Raw genomic sequence first — 14612 nt, forward strand, 5'->3', positions numbered from 1 at the left:
AAACATTTACCCTTTAATAGCCATCACTGAAAAGACTGATCAGTTTAATTTGCTCTCGTTAAACCCATCTCATCTAATGGGCTAATTAAGGGCTTTGGATGAAACACCAATCACAAGTCTACAGCTCCCTGAGGGACGAATTCATCAATGCGTCATAAATATTTTATTGTGTCAACCTACGTGCAGATTGTATGGCGCCTTGCGTTACTGTTTAACATGCATCATTGATGTTGCTCACGGAGCCAGTCAGCCAGTACAGAACATGAAATCACTGCAGCCTTGACCCGTAGTGCACCTCAAGGTCTCGTCCCCTTCTCCATTCATTACTGGAGACAAAGACAGAGAAGCAGTGTTAATGCATACACAGTGTTAGTAGTACACCCTAGCCTTGACTCCTTTGGTTGTGTCTCCTCTCTCTCACTCTCTCTTTAAGCGTGAATGCATTTACTTGGCTGTGTTGCTTTACTGAGTGAACACACATTTGATCAATTAAGGTCAGCGTCCATACTGATCCTGTGTTGTGTTTTATTAGATTGGAGAGCTGGTAATGGACGGGCAGCTGTGTCATGGCTGTGTCCCTGTGACCCTCTGGGCTGGAGGTCCCGGGCCAGGCCCAGGGGTGTAATCTCTCCCCCCTCAGACAACTGATGGCTCACATCTGACCTCCCTTGTCTTGGGGGGAAAGACTGGTTTTAACCAGAGGGGAGGCAGAGAGAGAGAGGAGGACAGACTGTTCTCAAACCGTGTGTGAGTGCGCATACACACCCTCTGAGCTTTAGCAATATTTTTAATTAAGTGCAGGTACTGTGGTGCCTGTAGCTGTCAGCTTGTCAGACTGCGGGGAGCCCAAAGCAGCAATCATTCCATTTGCCTTCTCCACTGTTCTCCCAGCTAATTTGTCATGGGCAACAGTTATCCCTGGATATTAAATTAAGTATTTGACATTTTGTGTATCCTGTGGCAGAGATCTGAAGGGGATGGCAGCAGCCCTGTCTGAAGCCCTGGTAAACATTTCTGGGTCATATTGGAAACCAGGCAACGGCAACTATCAGTTTAAAGAGCCAAGATACAGAAAGAAAGGCAGCAATCTCTTTGTTCAGACCTGAACCATTAGTGCTAATCTGTGTTGCACCATCTCAGCTGGTGTCAGGGCTGTTCAGGGCTGTTCAGGTGGAGGGGCTGGAGGAGGGGGGCCCAATTTAATGTTTGATGGGAACGAGTGTGTGGGATGTCTGCTGCTAGCATTGTCATGGGAGTTAGTTGTTTGTGTGTGTGTGTGTGTGTGTGTGTGTGTGTGTGTGTGTGTGTGTGTGTGTGTGTGTGTGTGTGTGTGTGTGTGTGTGTGTGTGTGTGTGTGTGTGTGTGTGTGTGTGTGTGTGTGTGTGTGTGTGTCTGTGCGTGTGTGTGTGTGTGTGTGGGTGTGCGTGTGCGTGTGTGTGTGGGGGGGGGGTGTGTGTGCGTGTGTGTGTGTCTGTGCGTGTGTGTGTGTGTGGGGTGTGCGTGTGCGTGTGCGTGTGTGTGTGTGGGGTGTGCGTGTGCGTGTGTGTGTGTGGGGGGGGGTGCGTGTGTTTGTAATGAAGCCTGCTGTCACTGTTTGATGGTCTGATTTGGGTTCCATTATAGTGCTGGCAGGGGTTGTGTTCAGAGACACCACACTGGTACCAACTGCCCTGTGGGCTATCACAAACCATCTGCACCAGCCTCCCTCTGGCCACACACACACAGCACCAACACAGTGGAGGGAGTGGTGCTGTCTGTCTAAACGGAGCTTGTGTTGCCCTTTTATTGATTTCCTCATTTGAAGCATCTCTATTATGGCTGATATCACCAATCTCTGCCAAGTGAGCCTCACAAGGCTTCTGCTAATTGGAACAAAGCTGGAGCTGAGAGTTAAAAAACTGACTGACTCCTCTTTTGTTGGACCCATTCATTGTTTGTTGAAACACATTTGGTGTTGGTGGAGATGTGGGCTGGCAGGTAGCCTAGCGGTTTAGAGCGTTGGGTCAGTAACTGAAAGGTTGCTTGTTCAAATCGCCGAGCCGACTATTTGAAAAATCTGTTGATGTACCCTTGAGCAAGTCACTTCACCCTAGTTGCTCTGGATAAGAGCAGCTGCTGAATGTCATTTTGGGGTAGCCTTTGAAGGGAATTTATTTTCTTTTGGAGTGATAGCAGATCAGGCTCCAGAATTAGAATGAGAGTGTCTAATGAAAAGGACTATTCATAATGCCATTTGTCTGCACAGTTCTGGACTCATGATGCATTCTAATACCTGTATTTATCTGGCTAGCTTCTCCCGTACTGACCTCCCTGCAGTGCAATACAACCCTACACTATTACTTCCTATAGCCCTGCCTCTGTGTGTGTGAGAGCCAGAGGGTGGGAGGGAGAGAGAAGGAGCGAGAACTGAGATAAGGAATGAGTTTGATATGGAGTGTGGTGTATTTCTGTGCTATGTGTCCGGGTGTGCATTTGTCTGTGAGAATGCGTGTTGGCATGTATAGATAGGGCTGAACCGGTAACAGTGAAGCTGAACATTGTCTACTCTTGAAGGTGAAATGAAACCAGCAACCTGTGTGCCACTATGAATAAGCCTGTTGATGGAAAGATGTGCTGAGGATGTTGAGTGTCTGTGTATGGCTGTATGTCAACTATGTAGTGATGACACAACGGGAATGTGTGCATCTATCTCCTGATGTAGTACTGGTGGTAGAGTTTACATTTTCAGAGAGACTACTGTCAGATGTTGAATGAGATTAGCTAGCACACAATCACACTGGTAAATGAATAGGGGCTCGGTGAACCCCTGGGGGGGCTGGTCAAAGGGGCAGACTAACTGGGGAGGGCGCAAGGACAGATGCCCAGGGTATTGGGACCCAAATCGGCTAATAAAGAGTGCTTTAAATCAAATCAAATCAAATTTATTTTTATATAGCCCTTCGTACATCAGCTGATATTCTCAAAGTGCTGTACAGAAACCCAGCCTAAAACCACAAACAGCAAGCAAAGCATGTGAAAGAAGCACGGTGGCTAGGAAAGACTCCCTAGGAAAAACTCCCTAGAAAGGCCAAAAACCTAGGAAGAAACCTAGAGAGGAACCAGGCTATGAGGGGTGGCCAGTCCTCTTCTGGCTGTGCAGGGTGGATATTATAACAGAACATGGTCAAGATGTTAAAATGTTCATAAATGACCAGCATGGTCAAATAATAATAATCATAGTAGTTGTCGAGGGTGCAACAAGCACGTCCGGTGAACAGGTCAGGATTTTAACAGTTGGTTCCTCACACGCACGCACACACACCCACCCACCCACCCATCCTGTTATCCTGTAAATGTCCGGTAAAACCACACCAACTAGGGACCCTAGTGTGTGTGTGTGTGTGTGTGTGTGTGTGTGTGTGTGTGTGTGTGTGTGTGTGTGTGTGTGTGTGTGTGCGTGTGCGTGCGTGCGTGCGTGCGTGCGTGCGTGCGTGCGTGCGTGCGTGCGTGCGTGCGTGCGGGTTTTTGTGTGTGTGTGTGTGTGTGTATGTATGTATATATCTTTTCTTTGCATCATCTTTGCACCTCTCTTCCTCTTAAGCATAAAAATATGAATATTTAATATTTCTTCAAACAAGCGGTCATGAAATATTAAAATGTTAAAGAAAAGCTTTTGTCACAGCTCGGCTCTCCTCTCATTCTGTCTCTTCATTTTTTTCTCTCACTCACTCTCTCTCTCTCTCTCTCTCTCTCTCTCTCTCTCTCACACACACACACACACACACACACACACACACACACACACACACACACACACACACACACACACACATAAACCCGCATGCACGCACACCACACACACACACACACACACACACACACACACACACATAAACCCGCATGCACACACACCACACACACACACACACACACACACACACACACACACACACACACACACACACATAAACCCGTATGCACACACACACACACACAAACCCGCACGCACGCACGCACGCACACCACACACACACACACACACCAGACCCACACACACACACCACCCTAGGGTAAGAACAACAAGCCTTCCTGGTCGATCCACACTGATTCTGTAGCATCAGCACATTGTAGCTGAAAACAGAGGCGGCAGGAAGGAAGGTTCAATAATTTAGCTGCTTTTATTTTTAGACTAAACAGAGGTTGAGAAACGTTGGTTGTCATGTCTTACAAGATGCCCAGCGTTAGTCAGGTTAGACGCTGTATTGTAGTTAAAGTGTCTTTGAGAACAGTGGCGTTTGGCCTCTCTCTCTATGTGGAGAAAGCAAGGTGATGCAGTAAGGTGATTAAACACGCCGCTCTGCCTTTCCTTTGTGACTGTGTAATATGTTTGAAAGGCAGAGTTAATCTGTGGAGCCTCTCTGATGCTTCCGTCTCCTCTTCTCTCCTCTCCTCTCTGAGAGCTGGAGGCGGTGCTAATCGCTTGAGCGGCAGCTCTAAGTGGCTGCTGATGTGTTTTCAGGTTAGATCCCGTTAAGTGTGAATAGAAACGTCTAGTAATGGTAATTGCTCTCTACCCACTGGGCACACACTGGTTGAATCAACGTTGTTCTCACGTCATTCCCAACGTGGAATAGATGTTGAATTGACGTCTGTGCCCAGTTGTTCTCCTTATTCCACTGGCATTACCGACCTGTGTAGCACCGATGTGCAGCTTCCCGCCCTCACACACCCACACACTACACACATACACACCCACACACTACACACCCACACACTACACACATACACACTACACACCCACACACTACACACCCACACACTACACACATACACACTACACACCCACACACTACACACATATACACACCCACACACTACACACCCACACACTACACACATACACACCCACACACTACACACCCACACACTACACACATACACACTACACACCCACACACTACACACCCACACACTACACACATACACACTACACACATACACACTACACACCCACACACTACACACATACACACCCACACACTACACACCCACACACTACACACATACACACTACACACCCACACACTACACACCCACACACTACACACATACACACTACACACATACACACTACACACCCACACACTACACACATACACACCCACACACTACACACATACACACTACACACCCACACACTACACACCCACACACTACACACCCACACACTACACACATACACACTACACACATACACACTACACACCCACACACTACACACATACACACATACACACCCACACACTACACACATACACCCACACACTACACACATACACACTACACACATACACACTACACACATACACACTACACACATACACACTACACACCCACACACTACACACATACACACCCACACACTACACACCCACACACTACACACATACACACTACACACATACACACTACACACCCACACACTACACACATACACACCCACACACTACACACCCACACACTACACACATACACACTACACACATACACACTACACACATACACACTACACACCCACACACTACACACATACACACTACACACATACACACTACACACTACACACATACACACTACACACCCACACACTACACACATACACACACTACACACATACACACACTACACACATACACACCCACACACTACATACATACACACCCACACACTACACACATACACACCCACACACTACACACATACTCACCCACACACTACACACATACACACCCACACACTACACACATACACACCCACACACCTCACACATACACACTACACACATACACACCCACACACTACATACATACACACCCACACACTACACACATACACACATACACACCCACACACTACACACATACACACACTACACACATACACACACTACACACATACACACCCACACACTACATACATACACACCCACACACTACACACATACACACCCACACACTACACACATACTCACCCACACACTACACACATACACACCCACACACTACACACATACACACCCACACACTACACACATACACACTACACACATACACACCCACACACTACACACATACACACCCACACACTACACACATACACACCCACACACTACACACATACACACAAGACACACATACACACCCACACACTACACACATACACACAAGACACACATACACACCTACACACTACACACATACACACAAGACACACATACACACCTACACACTACACACATACACACAAGACACACATACACACCACACACTACACACATACACACAAGACACACATACACACCCACACACTACACACATACACACTACACACTACACACATACACACTACACACATACACACAAGACACACATACACACCTACACACTACACACATACACACAAGACACACATACACACCCACACACTACACACATACACACTACACACATACACACAAGACACACATACACACCCACACACTACACACATACACACCCACACACTACACACATACACACAAGACACACATACACACCCACACACTACACACATACACACAAGACACACATACACACCCACACACTACACACATACACACAAGACACACATACACACCCACACACTAAGAATGGTGTCTGCGTGGGTTGATATGAACAAATTGGTGTTGAACATTTCTAAAACTAAATGTATTGTATTTGGTTCTAGATATATGCTTGCTGATGATCCCCAATTGAATTTGTCAATGACTAGAACGCATGTAGAGCAAGTGAAAAAACTAAACTACTTTATCATGGTCAGAACACATAGATAATATTGTTATTAAGATGGATAAGGGAATTGCTGTTACAAGAAAATGTTCAGAGTATCTAGCACTCTGAATCAGGTGATTCAATCCCTGGTCCTATCACACTTAGAGTACTGTCCAGTTATATGGTCAATCCCTGGTCCTATCACACTTAGAGTACTGTCCAGTTATATGGCCAATCCCTGGTCCTATCACACTTAGAGTACTGTCCAGTTATATGGTCAATCCCTGGTCCTATCACACTTAGAGTACTGTCCAGTTATATGGTCAATCCCTGGTCCTATCACACTTAGAGTACTGTCCAGTTATATGGCCAATCCCTGGTCCTATCACACTTAGAGTACTGTCCAGTTATATGGTCAATCCCTGGTCCTATCACACTTAGAGTACTGTCCAGTTATATGGTCAATCCCTGGTCCTATCACACTTAGAGTACTGTCCAGTTATATGGCCAATCCCTGGTCCTATCACACTTAGAGTACTGTCCAGTTATATGGCCAATCCCTGGTCCTATCACACTTAGAGTACTGTCCAGTTATATGGTCAATCCCTGGTCCTATCACACTTAGAGTACTGTCCAGTTATATGGTCAATCCCTGGTCCTATCACACTTAGAGTACTGTCCAGTTATATGGCCAATCCCTGGTCCTATCACACTTAGAGTACTGTCCAGTTATATGGTCAATCCCTGGTCCTATCACACTTAGAGTACTGTCCAGTTATATGGTCAATCCCTGGTCCTATCACACTTAGAGTACTGTCCAGTTATATGGTCAATCCCTGGTCCTATCACACTTAGAGTACTGTCCAGTTATATGGTCAATCCCTGGTCCTATCACACTTAGAGTACTGTCCAGTTATATGGTCAATCCCTGGTCCTATCACACTTAGAGTACTGTCCAGTTATATGGTCAATCCCTGGTCCTATCACACTTAGAGTACTGTCCAGTTATATGGTCAATCCCTGGTCCTATCACACTTAGAGTACTGTCCAGTTATATGGTAAATCCCTGGTCCTATCACACTTAGAGTACTGTCCAGTTATATGGTCAATCCCTGGTCCTATCACACTTAGAGTACTGTCCAGTTATATGGTCAATCCCTGGTCCTATCACACTTAGAGTACTGTCCAGTTATATGGTCAATCCCTGGTCCTATCACACTTAGAGTACTGTCCAGTTATATGGTCATCTGCAGCAAAGAAAGATATAAAAAGCTCCAAATGGCTCAGAACAGGGCTGGTAGATTAGCTCTTCATTGCTCTATCCGTATGAATATTATCCAAATGCATCAGAATCTCTCATGGCTTCACGTTGAAAGCAAATTACTATCCAGTCTTCTGATTTTCTTTAAGAATGTTACATTTTTCCAAAAACCACAGTATACTTCAGGCCAGTTAGTACATATTAACAACACGCATAACCACCAAACCAGACAGGTAAATTCAGGGCATCTAAGACAACCCAAGCCAAGGAAAAATTGTCTTAAATATACAGTTTTATATCGAGCCATAGCTGAATGGAACTCTTTACCAATCCATATTTCTCAGGCAAATTGTAAATCCACCTTCAGGAAAAAAACGAAAGAACATCTAATGTGATAGACCATATGACTGGACAGGAAATAGACAACATCAACTGAATGTTAAATGTGTTTCCTGTCAGGTATTTTAATTGTCTACTTGTTAATTGTTTGTAATGTCTTCATTTGTAATTGTTTGTAATGTTTTATTAATTGGTGGAGCCCAGGAAGATTAACGTTACGGTGTTACAGCTAATGGGGACACTATACACATACACACCACACATACACACCCACACACTACACACATACACACCCACACACCACACACACACAGATGTGAATGCGCCATGGAAATATTGTTAGGGTATATCAAGGTAAACTGTTCTTGCAATTAGGCCTATAGTTTATGTATGACGTGTGGTTGTGCCTGCCTGTGTGTGTGCTTGTGTGTTCAAGAGACTGTTTTTAATTGTGTGTGTGTTCAAGTGTGTGAGCGTGTGCATGTGTGTGTGTGTGGCCTACATGGTGTGTTTTGACTGCTGAGATTAATGGCAGAGAGCGAATTCTTTTAAGGCTGTGCGGTGCATCGATTCTGTCATCTTCCACCGTCGCTCTTTGATTTATGCATTTATGCACGTGCTTGTGTTTGCAATATTTTAATGCCCTCTCCAAAGGGTATAAACTTTTAAATGCTTGCATGTAGGGCAGGAGGGACGATAAATAAAGGAGATGTTGGGTTTAGTTTGAAGCAAAGGCTTTTTTCACATTTTCTCGCCTCTCCCTTGCTCTCTCTCTCCGTCATTCCACTCTTCTCTCATTCCACTCTTCTCTCATTCCACTCTGAGAGCCAAGCAGTGAGAGGTGTGTAGTAGAGCAGTCATATAGTAAATCTAATCAAAGAAAGAAGTGCTTTTAAATGTCTGCTGTTCCCCGGGGCAGAACGTCTCTGAGGCTGTCTCTCTGCTCCTACAGCAAGCAGCCCAAACTCAGTCTCAGCCGCCACCAGACGTAATTAATATCGAGCGGGCGCACTGGCCCTCGCTCCCCTCCTTTAATAACAGTGTTAGAACAAAGGTTAATGCTTTGAATCAAATCTCTGTCCTCATCCGTTTCAGTGGAGTTGTGATGCAGGGAGGGGGGAAGCAGAGAGAGATTGGTAATCAACAGGGGGCTTGGAAGGAAGAGAAATTAATTACTGTTCTCCATAAATTCAGTGTCATGTCTCATTTTCCCTAATCCCCTCCCCTTTTACCCTCCCCTACTGGTGCTAGGTGAGAGGTAGGCCACACTAATGAAAAGGCCTCTTAGATGCTAATAACAAATTACCCTCTGTGTCACTTTTGGAAGCTTCTGCTACTGCAGTCAGAGTCTCCTAGCCTCATAGAATGATAGGATCTCTGTGGTTAACCTGGACTCCCTGTCAGACTGCAGGTTAGCCAGGACTCCCCGTCCTAGTCAGACCATTAGACAGCTCTGGAGAGAGAGGAAGCTGGTATCCTGGAGGTGGATTATGTTGGAAGATGGTTGGGTTGTATTGTGTTGTGTTGTATTACTGAGATCTGTATTATGGCCTAGTTTGGGCTGTTTAGAGGGGAACACTGTAGTGAAACTTTTTGCATTGTTTATATCATCCCAAATCTGGCGGGGATTTAGTGGTTTGGCTGGAGTAGGTTGTAAACTGGTCTGGTTCCATTTTTCCCTGAGGCTGTGTTGCTGCTGATCCAGGGCTAGAGCTGAGAAGGGCTGGGTTCTGTTCTGTACTGTTATTTGTCTCAGATCAGACAGACAGACAGGCCAGGAAACATCCCTGTTCATCTCTACTGCCTCTGATCTGGCGGACTCACTAAACACAAATGCTTTGTTTGTAAATGATGTCTGAGTGTTGGAGTGTGCCCCTGGCTAACCGTCAATAAAAGAAAACAAGAAAATTGTGCCGTCTGGTTTGCTTAATACAAGTAATTTTAAATGGTTTATACTTTTACTTTTACTTTTGATACTTAAGTACATTTGTGCAATTCCATTTACTTTTGATACCGAAGTATATTTAAAACCAAATGCTTATAGACTTTTACTCAAGTAGTATTTTACTGGGTGACCTTCACTTTTACATGAGTCATTTTCTATTAAGGTATCTTTACTTTTACTCAAGTATGACAATTGAGTACTTTTCCAACCACTGCTCTACAGGCTTCACATAGACAAGGTAGATGCTGCTGTCATCAAAATATTGGGGTTTTGGGTAATGGACTGCTTTGGTCACATGGTCTGTGGCTCTCACTAGTGTTAAATAAATCACACTTCAACCACCATGTGACTGTCTGTCTGGTCTGTGAGCAGTGGGAACAGACTGGTGGAAGATTCAACCACCATGTGACTGTCTGTCTGGTCTGTGAGCAGTGGGAACAGACTGGTGGAAGATTCAACCACCATGTGACTGTCTGTCTGGGCTGTGAGCAGTGGGAACAGACTGGTGGAAGATTCAACCACAATGTGACTGTCTGTCTGGGCTGTGAGCAGTGGGAACAGACTGGTGGAAGATTCAACCACAATGTGACTGTCTGTCTGGGCTGTGAGCAGTGGGAACAGACTGGTGGAAGATTCAACCACCATGTGACTGTCTGTCTGGGCTGTGAGCAGTGGGAACAGACTGGTGGAAGATTCAACCACCATGTGACTGTCTGTCTGGGCTGTGAGCAGTGGGAACAGACTGGTGGAAGATTCAACCACCATGTGACTGTCTGTCTGGGCTGTGAGCAGTGGGAACAGACTGGTGGAAGAAGAGGAAGTCAAACAGTTTTTTCTACTTCAAGGCTCCAAATTATTGAAAGGCCCAGATGTATAGAAATAGTCCATGGCAGATTCAGGGTGGGGGTTTATGTCATTATAGCAACGCTGTGAAAAATAGAGTGTCTGGAGTATTTATGTGTCCTTTTATGATGCTACAGAGCATCTCTGTTGTGTAGACTAGCTCTCTCTAACTCTTTCAACAGAATCTAAGAGAAATCCCTATACTCCACACTTGTGTGCTAACGATTTCCACTGCAAACAAAAAATAAACAATTTGTGTGACTAGAAAATAATGCCACGCTCTTGAGAAATGCAACCGATGAGTGTGTATCATGTGCATTTATGTAAAACCTATTATCCAATTAACAAGTATAGGAACACACAACGATCCCTTGATTATGGGAATACAAAGGAGAGTAGAGTCATGTACTCTGAAAACAGCTTATGTTGAAAAAATGCAAATGGTGTTAAATGAATGTCTGGTAATGTGTTTGTGTGTAACCCCATGCTGTAGGGCTAGACTAGAGTACTGACGTCTCTCTCTCTCTCTGTCTCTCTCTGTCTCTCTACAGGCATACTTCCGACAGGGTGTTGCCCTTCAGTACCTTGGTCGCCATGCCGATGCGCTGGCCGCCTTTGCGTCGGGGCTGGCCCAAGACCCCAAGAGCCTGCAGCTATTGGTGGGCATGGTGGAGGCTGCCATGAAGTCCCCACTACGAGGTAACGTGTCTCTCATACTGTATGTCTATGTTCTCCTCCCTGCATTTCTAACTGCCGCTACTCTTCCTCCTTCTGTCAGTCAATAAATGTGTCAGTGTGACTCTGGCAGTCTGTCGGGAGTGACTACTGCATATCTTTATATCCATCTGTATTTGCTTGGCAGACTGTCTCCTTGTCTGTCCATGTCAATGTATTTGTGAAGGAGTCCCCTTGACTGACAGGACTGTTTCACATACTCTAACTACCTGATAAATGTCTTGCCAGTCACGCTGATCAGAAAGATGCTTCTTTATCATAATAATAAGCTTCCAACAATATAGCCCTTGTCTGTGGCTGCCCCTTTTCAAGCCTATTTTCCAAAGCCAAAGTGGACGTATAAGTAGCTTAGTATCCAGGCCAGGGCTTTCAGTAAATTGTGACTTCCCTGCTCCATGATGTGCGTGATATATCAGGAAGCTGCAACGACCTGGCCCTTTGAGGCCCCCTGTCGGGTCCAGACGCATGGGGCCTCCCTCCAAACAAAACTGGAATCCATTTCACTAGTGCAACTGACTGCTGCAGAGGATTTAATAAGCTGCTATCCTAACTCCAACAGAGACTCTGAGTCATCCTGTGCTCTCTCTTTGTCATCACCAAAACCACCAAACTCCTCATATACTATACACATGAATAAATACAAGCCTGTTGTAACAGTTCAACGTTTTACTGGCCTGCACAGGCAGATCACTGGATCCGCATGGCTTTGTTCTGTTATTTTTTGTTCTGTTCAGAGAGGAGTCATTGGGATTTCTCTCAATCCCTGTTAGCAAAAGGCTGTATCTGAATACATGGAAAAAACACAAGCAAAGAGTGAAGAGCCCATCTGAGGTACATTGATTACATAAGCCTTGTCACTGGAAGCGTAACAGTAAAAGGGCTTGGGAGTGGGCCCAGCACCAAACACCAAACACTGTGGACCTGGCTGCTCCTCTCTCAGTAGGAGAGGATAAACTCTTTTTTTCAATCTCTTAATTGTTTACCACGTTTCCCGTGGTGCCAGGGAATGAAGCAGCTAGCAACGGAGGGAGGGAGACAGTCCAAGGTGTGTTGGAGGGGGGTCTATGTCGGGGGATTAAGAGCAATGATCCTCTCAGATTGACTCCTGACACAGGGGGGATAATCAGCGTTACGCCAGCAAACAGGGGGGATAATCAGCGTTACGCCAGCAAACAGGGGGGATAATCAGCGTTACGCCAGCAAACAGGGGGGATAATCAGCATTACGCCAGCAAACAGGGGGGATAATCAGCGTTACGCCAGCAAACGGGGGATAATCAGCGTTACGCCAGCAAACGGGGGATAATCAGCGTTACGCCAGCAAACAGGGGGGATAATCAGCGTTACGCCAGCAAACAGGGGGGATAATCAGCGTTACGGCAGCAAACAGGGGGGATAATCAGCGTTACGCCAGCAAACAGGGGGGATAATCAGCGTTACGCCAGCAAACAGGGGGGATAATCAGCGTTACGCCAGCAAACAGGGGGGATAATCAGCGTTACGCCAGCAAACAGGGGGGATAATCAGCGTTATGCCAGCAAACAGGGGGGATAATCAGCGTTACACCAGCAAACAGGGGTAGGATAATCAGCGTTATGCCAGCAAACAGGGGGGATAATCAGCGTTATGCCAGCAAACAGGGGTAGGATAATCAGCGTTACGCCAGCAAACAGGGGGGATAATCAGCGTTACGCCAGCAAACAGGGGGGATAATCAGCGTTACGCCAGCAAACAGGGGTAGGATAATCAGCGTTACGCCAGCAAACAGGGGGGATAATCAGCGTTACGCAGCCAAAGCCATGTGATAAGGGAAAGGAATGAGATCGTTGCTTTCTCTCACTGAAGTCAAAGATGGCTGTTTTCCCCCCAGGCCCTCTTATCGGTGGAGTAACACCCCTTCCAGGATTACCTGGGTATTACCAAACCCACCCATTTAATTTCCCCCTCGCTTGGAGTTTGGTGTCGCCAGGGTCTTACTAAATGAACTAAACTCTTTCTCCACCCTGTTGAATTCAGAGTGTAGTAAGGTATAATAAGGAAGATGACTCTCCATACTGATGATAGACAACAACTAGGAGCAGTCCAGTAGCATCGTGTTGTTTTACGTCTCACTTAACCTGCCTTAAGGACATCCACACAGACATCTCTTTACGATCTCTTTACGCTCCAAATTCACTTGAATGTTTGGTTTTTATTCTGCCATTGGGCATAGCGACACAGATAAAGGTGTGCGCATGCAAACATTGAACGAAGAACACAAATAATTAAAGCAAGAAAACATATTCAAGGCCCTTGTCTTCAAGGAGACCAACAGTGTGTATAATTCCCCTGAAGCTCACTTTATCACCACTATTTGTGTTTACTTGGCTTTAGCATTGCAGTGTTATATTCCCACTGTGGCTTGGCCCAACTTTTCCCCCCACACAATGCATAAAAGACATTTTCCATGAGTCCAGAGCTGAGCAGCAGACAGTGCTCTCATGTGACTCCTACTGTACTGTCCTCCTTTGTGCTTCTCACAACAAAGCTCTCAAAGGAGGGAAAAGTACTCTCAGAACCCTCTCCAGCTCTCTTCTCTGCCGCCTATGATCATCATGTCAGCTTCGAACTCCTCAGATATCAAGGTTTTGATGCATGTTTTTTTCCCACATTGAATATCATTGCGTGAAATTAAAGAGGGGAAACCAGGCCCAGGCAGTAGC

At 45.7% G+C, this 14612-nt stretch overlaps 1 protein-coding gene across 3 annotated transcripts in view; it reads left to right on the forward strand.

The window, feature by feature from the left end:
• Nucleotides 1-14612, forward strand: part of LOC106585320 (tetratricopeptide repeat protein 28) — a 442041-nt gene that overhangs the window by 225241 nt on the left and 202188 nt on the right. For all 3 annotated transcript variants that reach the window (XM_045706963.1, XM_045706964.1, XM_045706965.1), the window contains one exon: nucleotides 11728-11875. In XM_045706963.1, coding sequence (XP_045562919.1) covers nucleotides 11728-11875 — 148 coding nt within the window. The remainder of the gene's footprint in view (nucleotides 1-11727; nucleotides 11876-14612) is intronic.

Source organism: Salmo salar, chromosome ssa24 (assembly GCF_905237065.1).
Source record: "Salmo salar chromosome ssa24, Ssal_v3.1, whole genome shotgun sequence".
Taxonomy (NCBI): domain Eukaryota; kingdom Metazoa; phylum Chordata; class Actinopteri; order Salmoniformes; family Salmonidae; genus Salmo; species Salmo salar.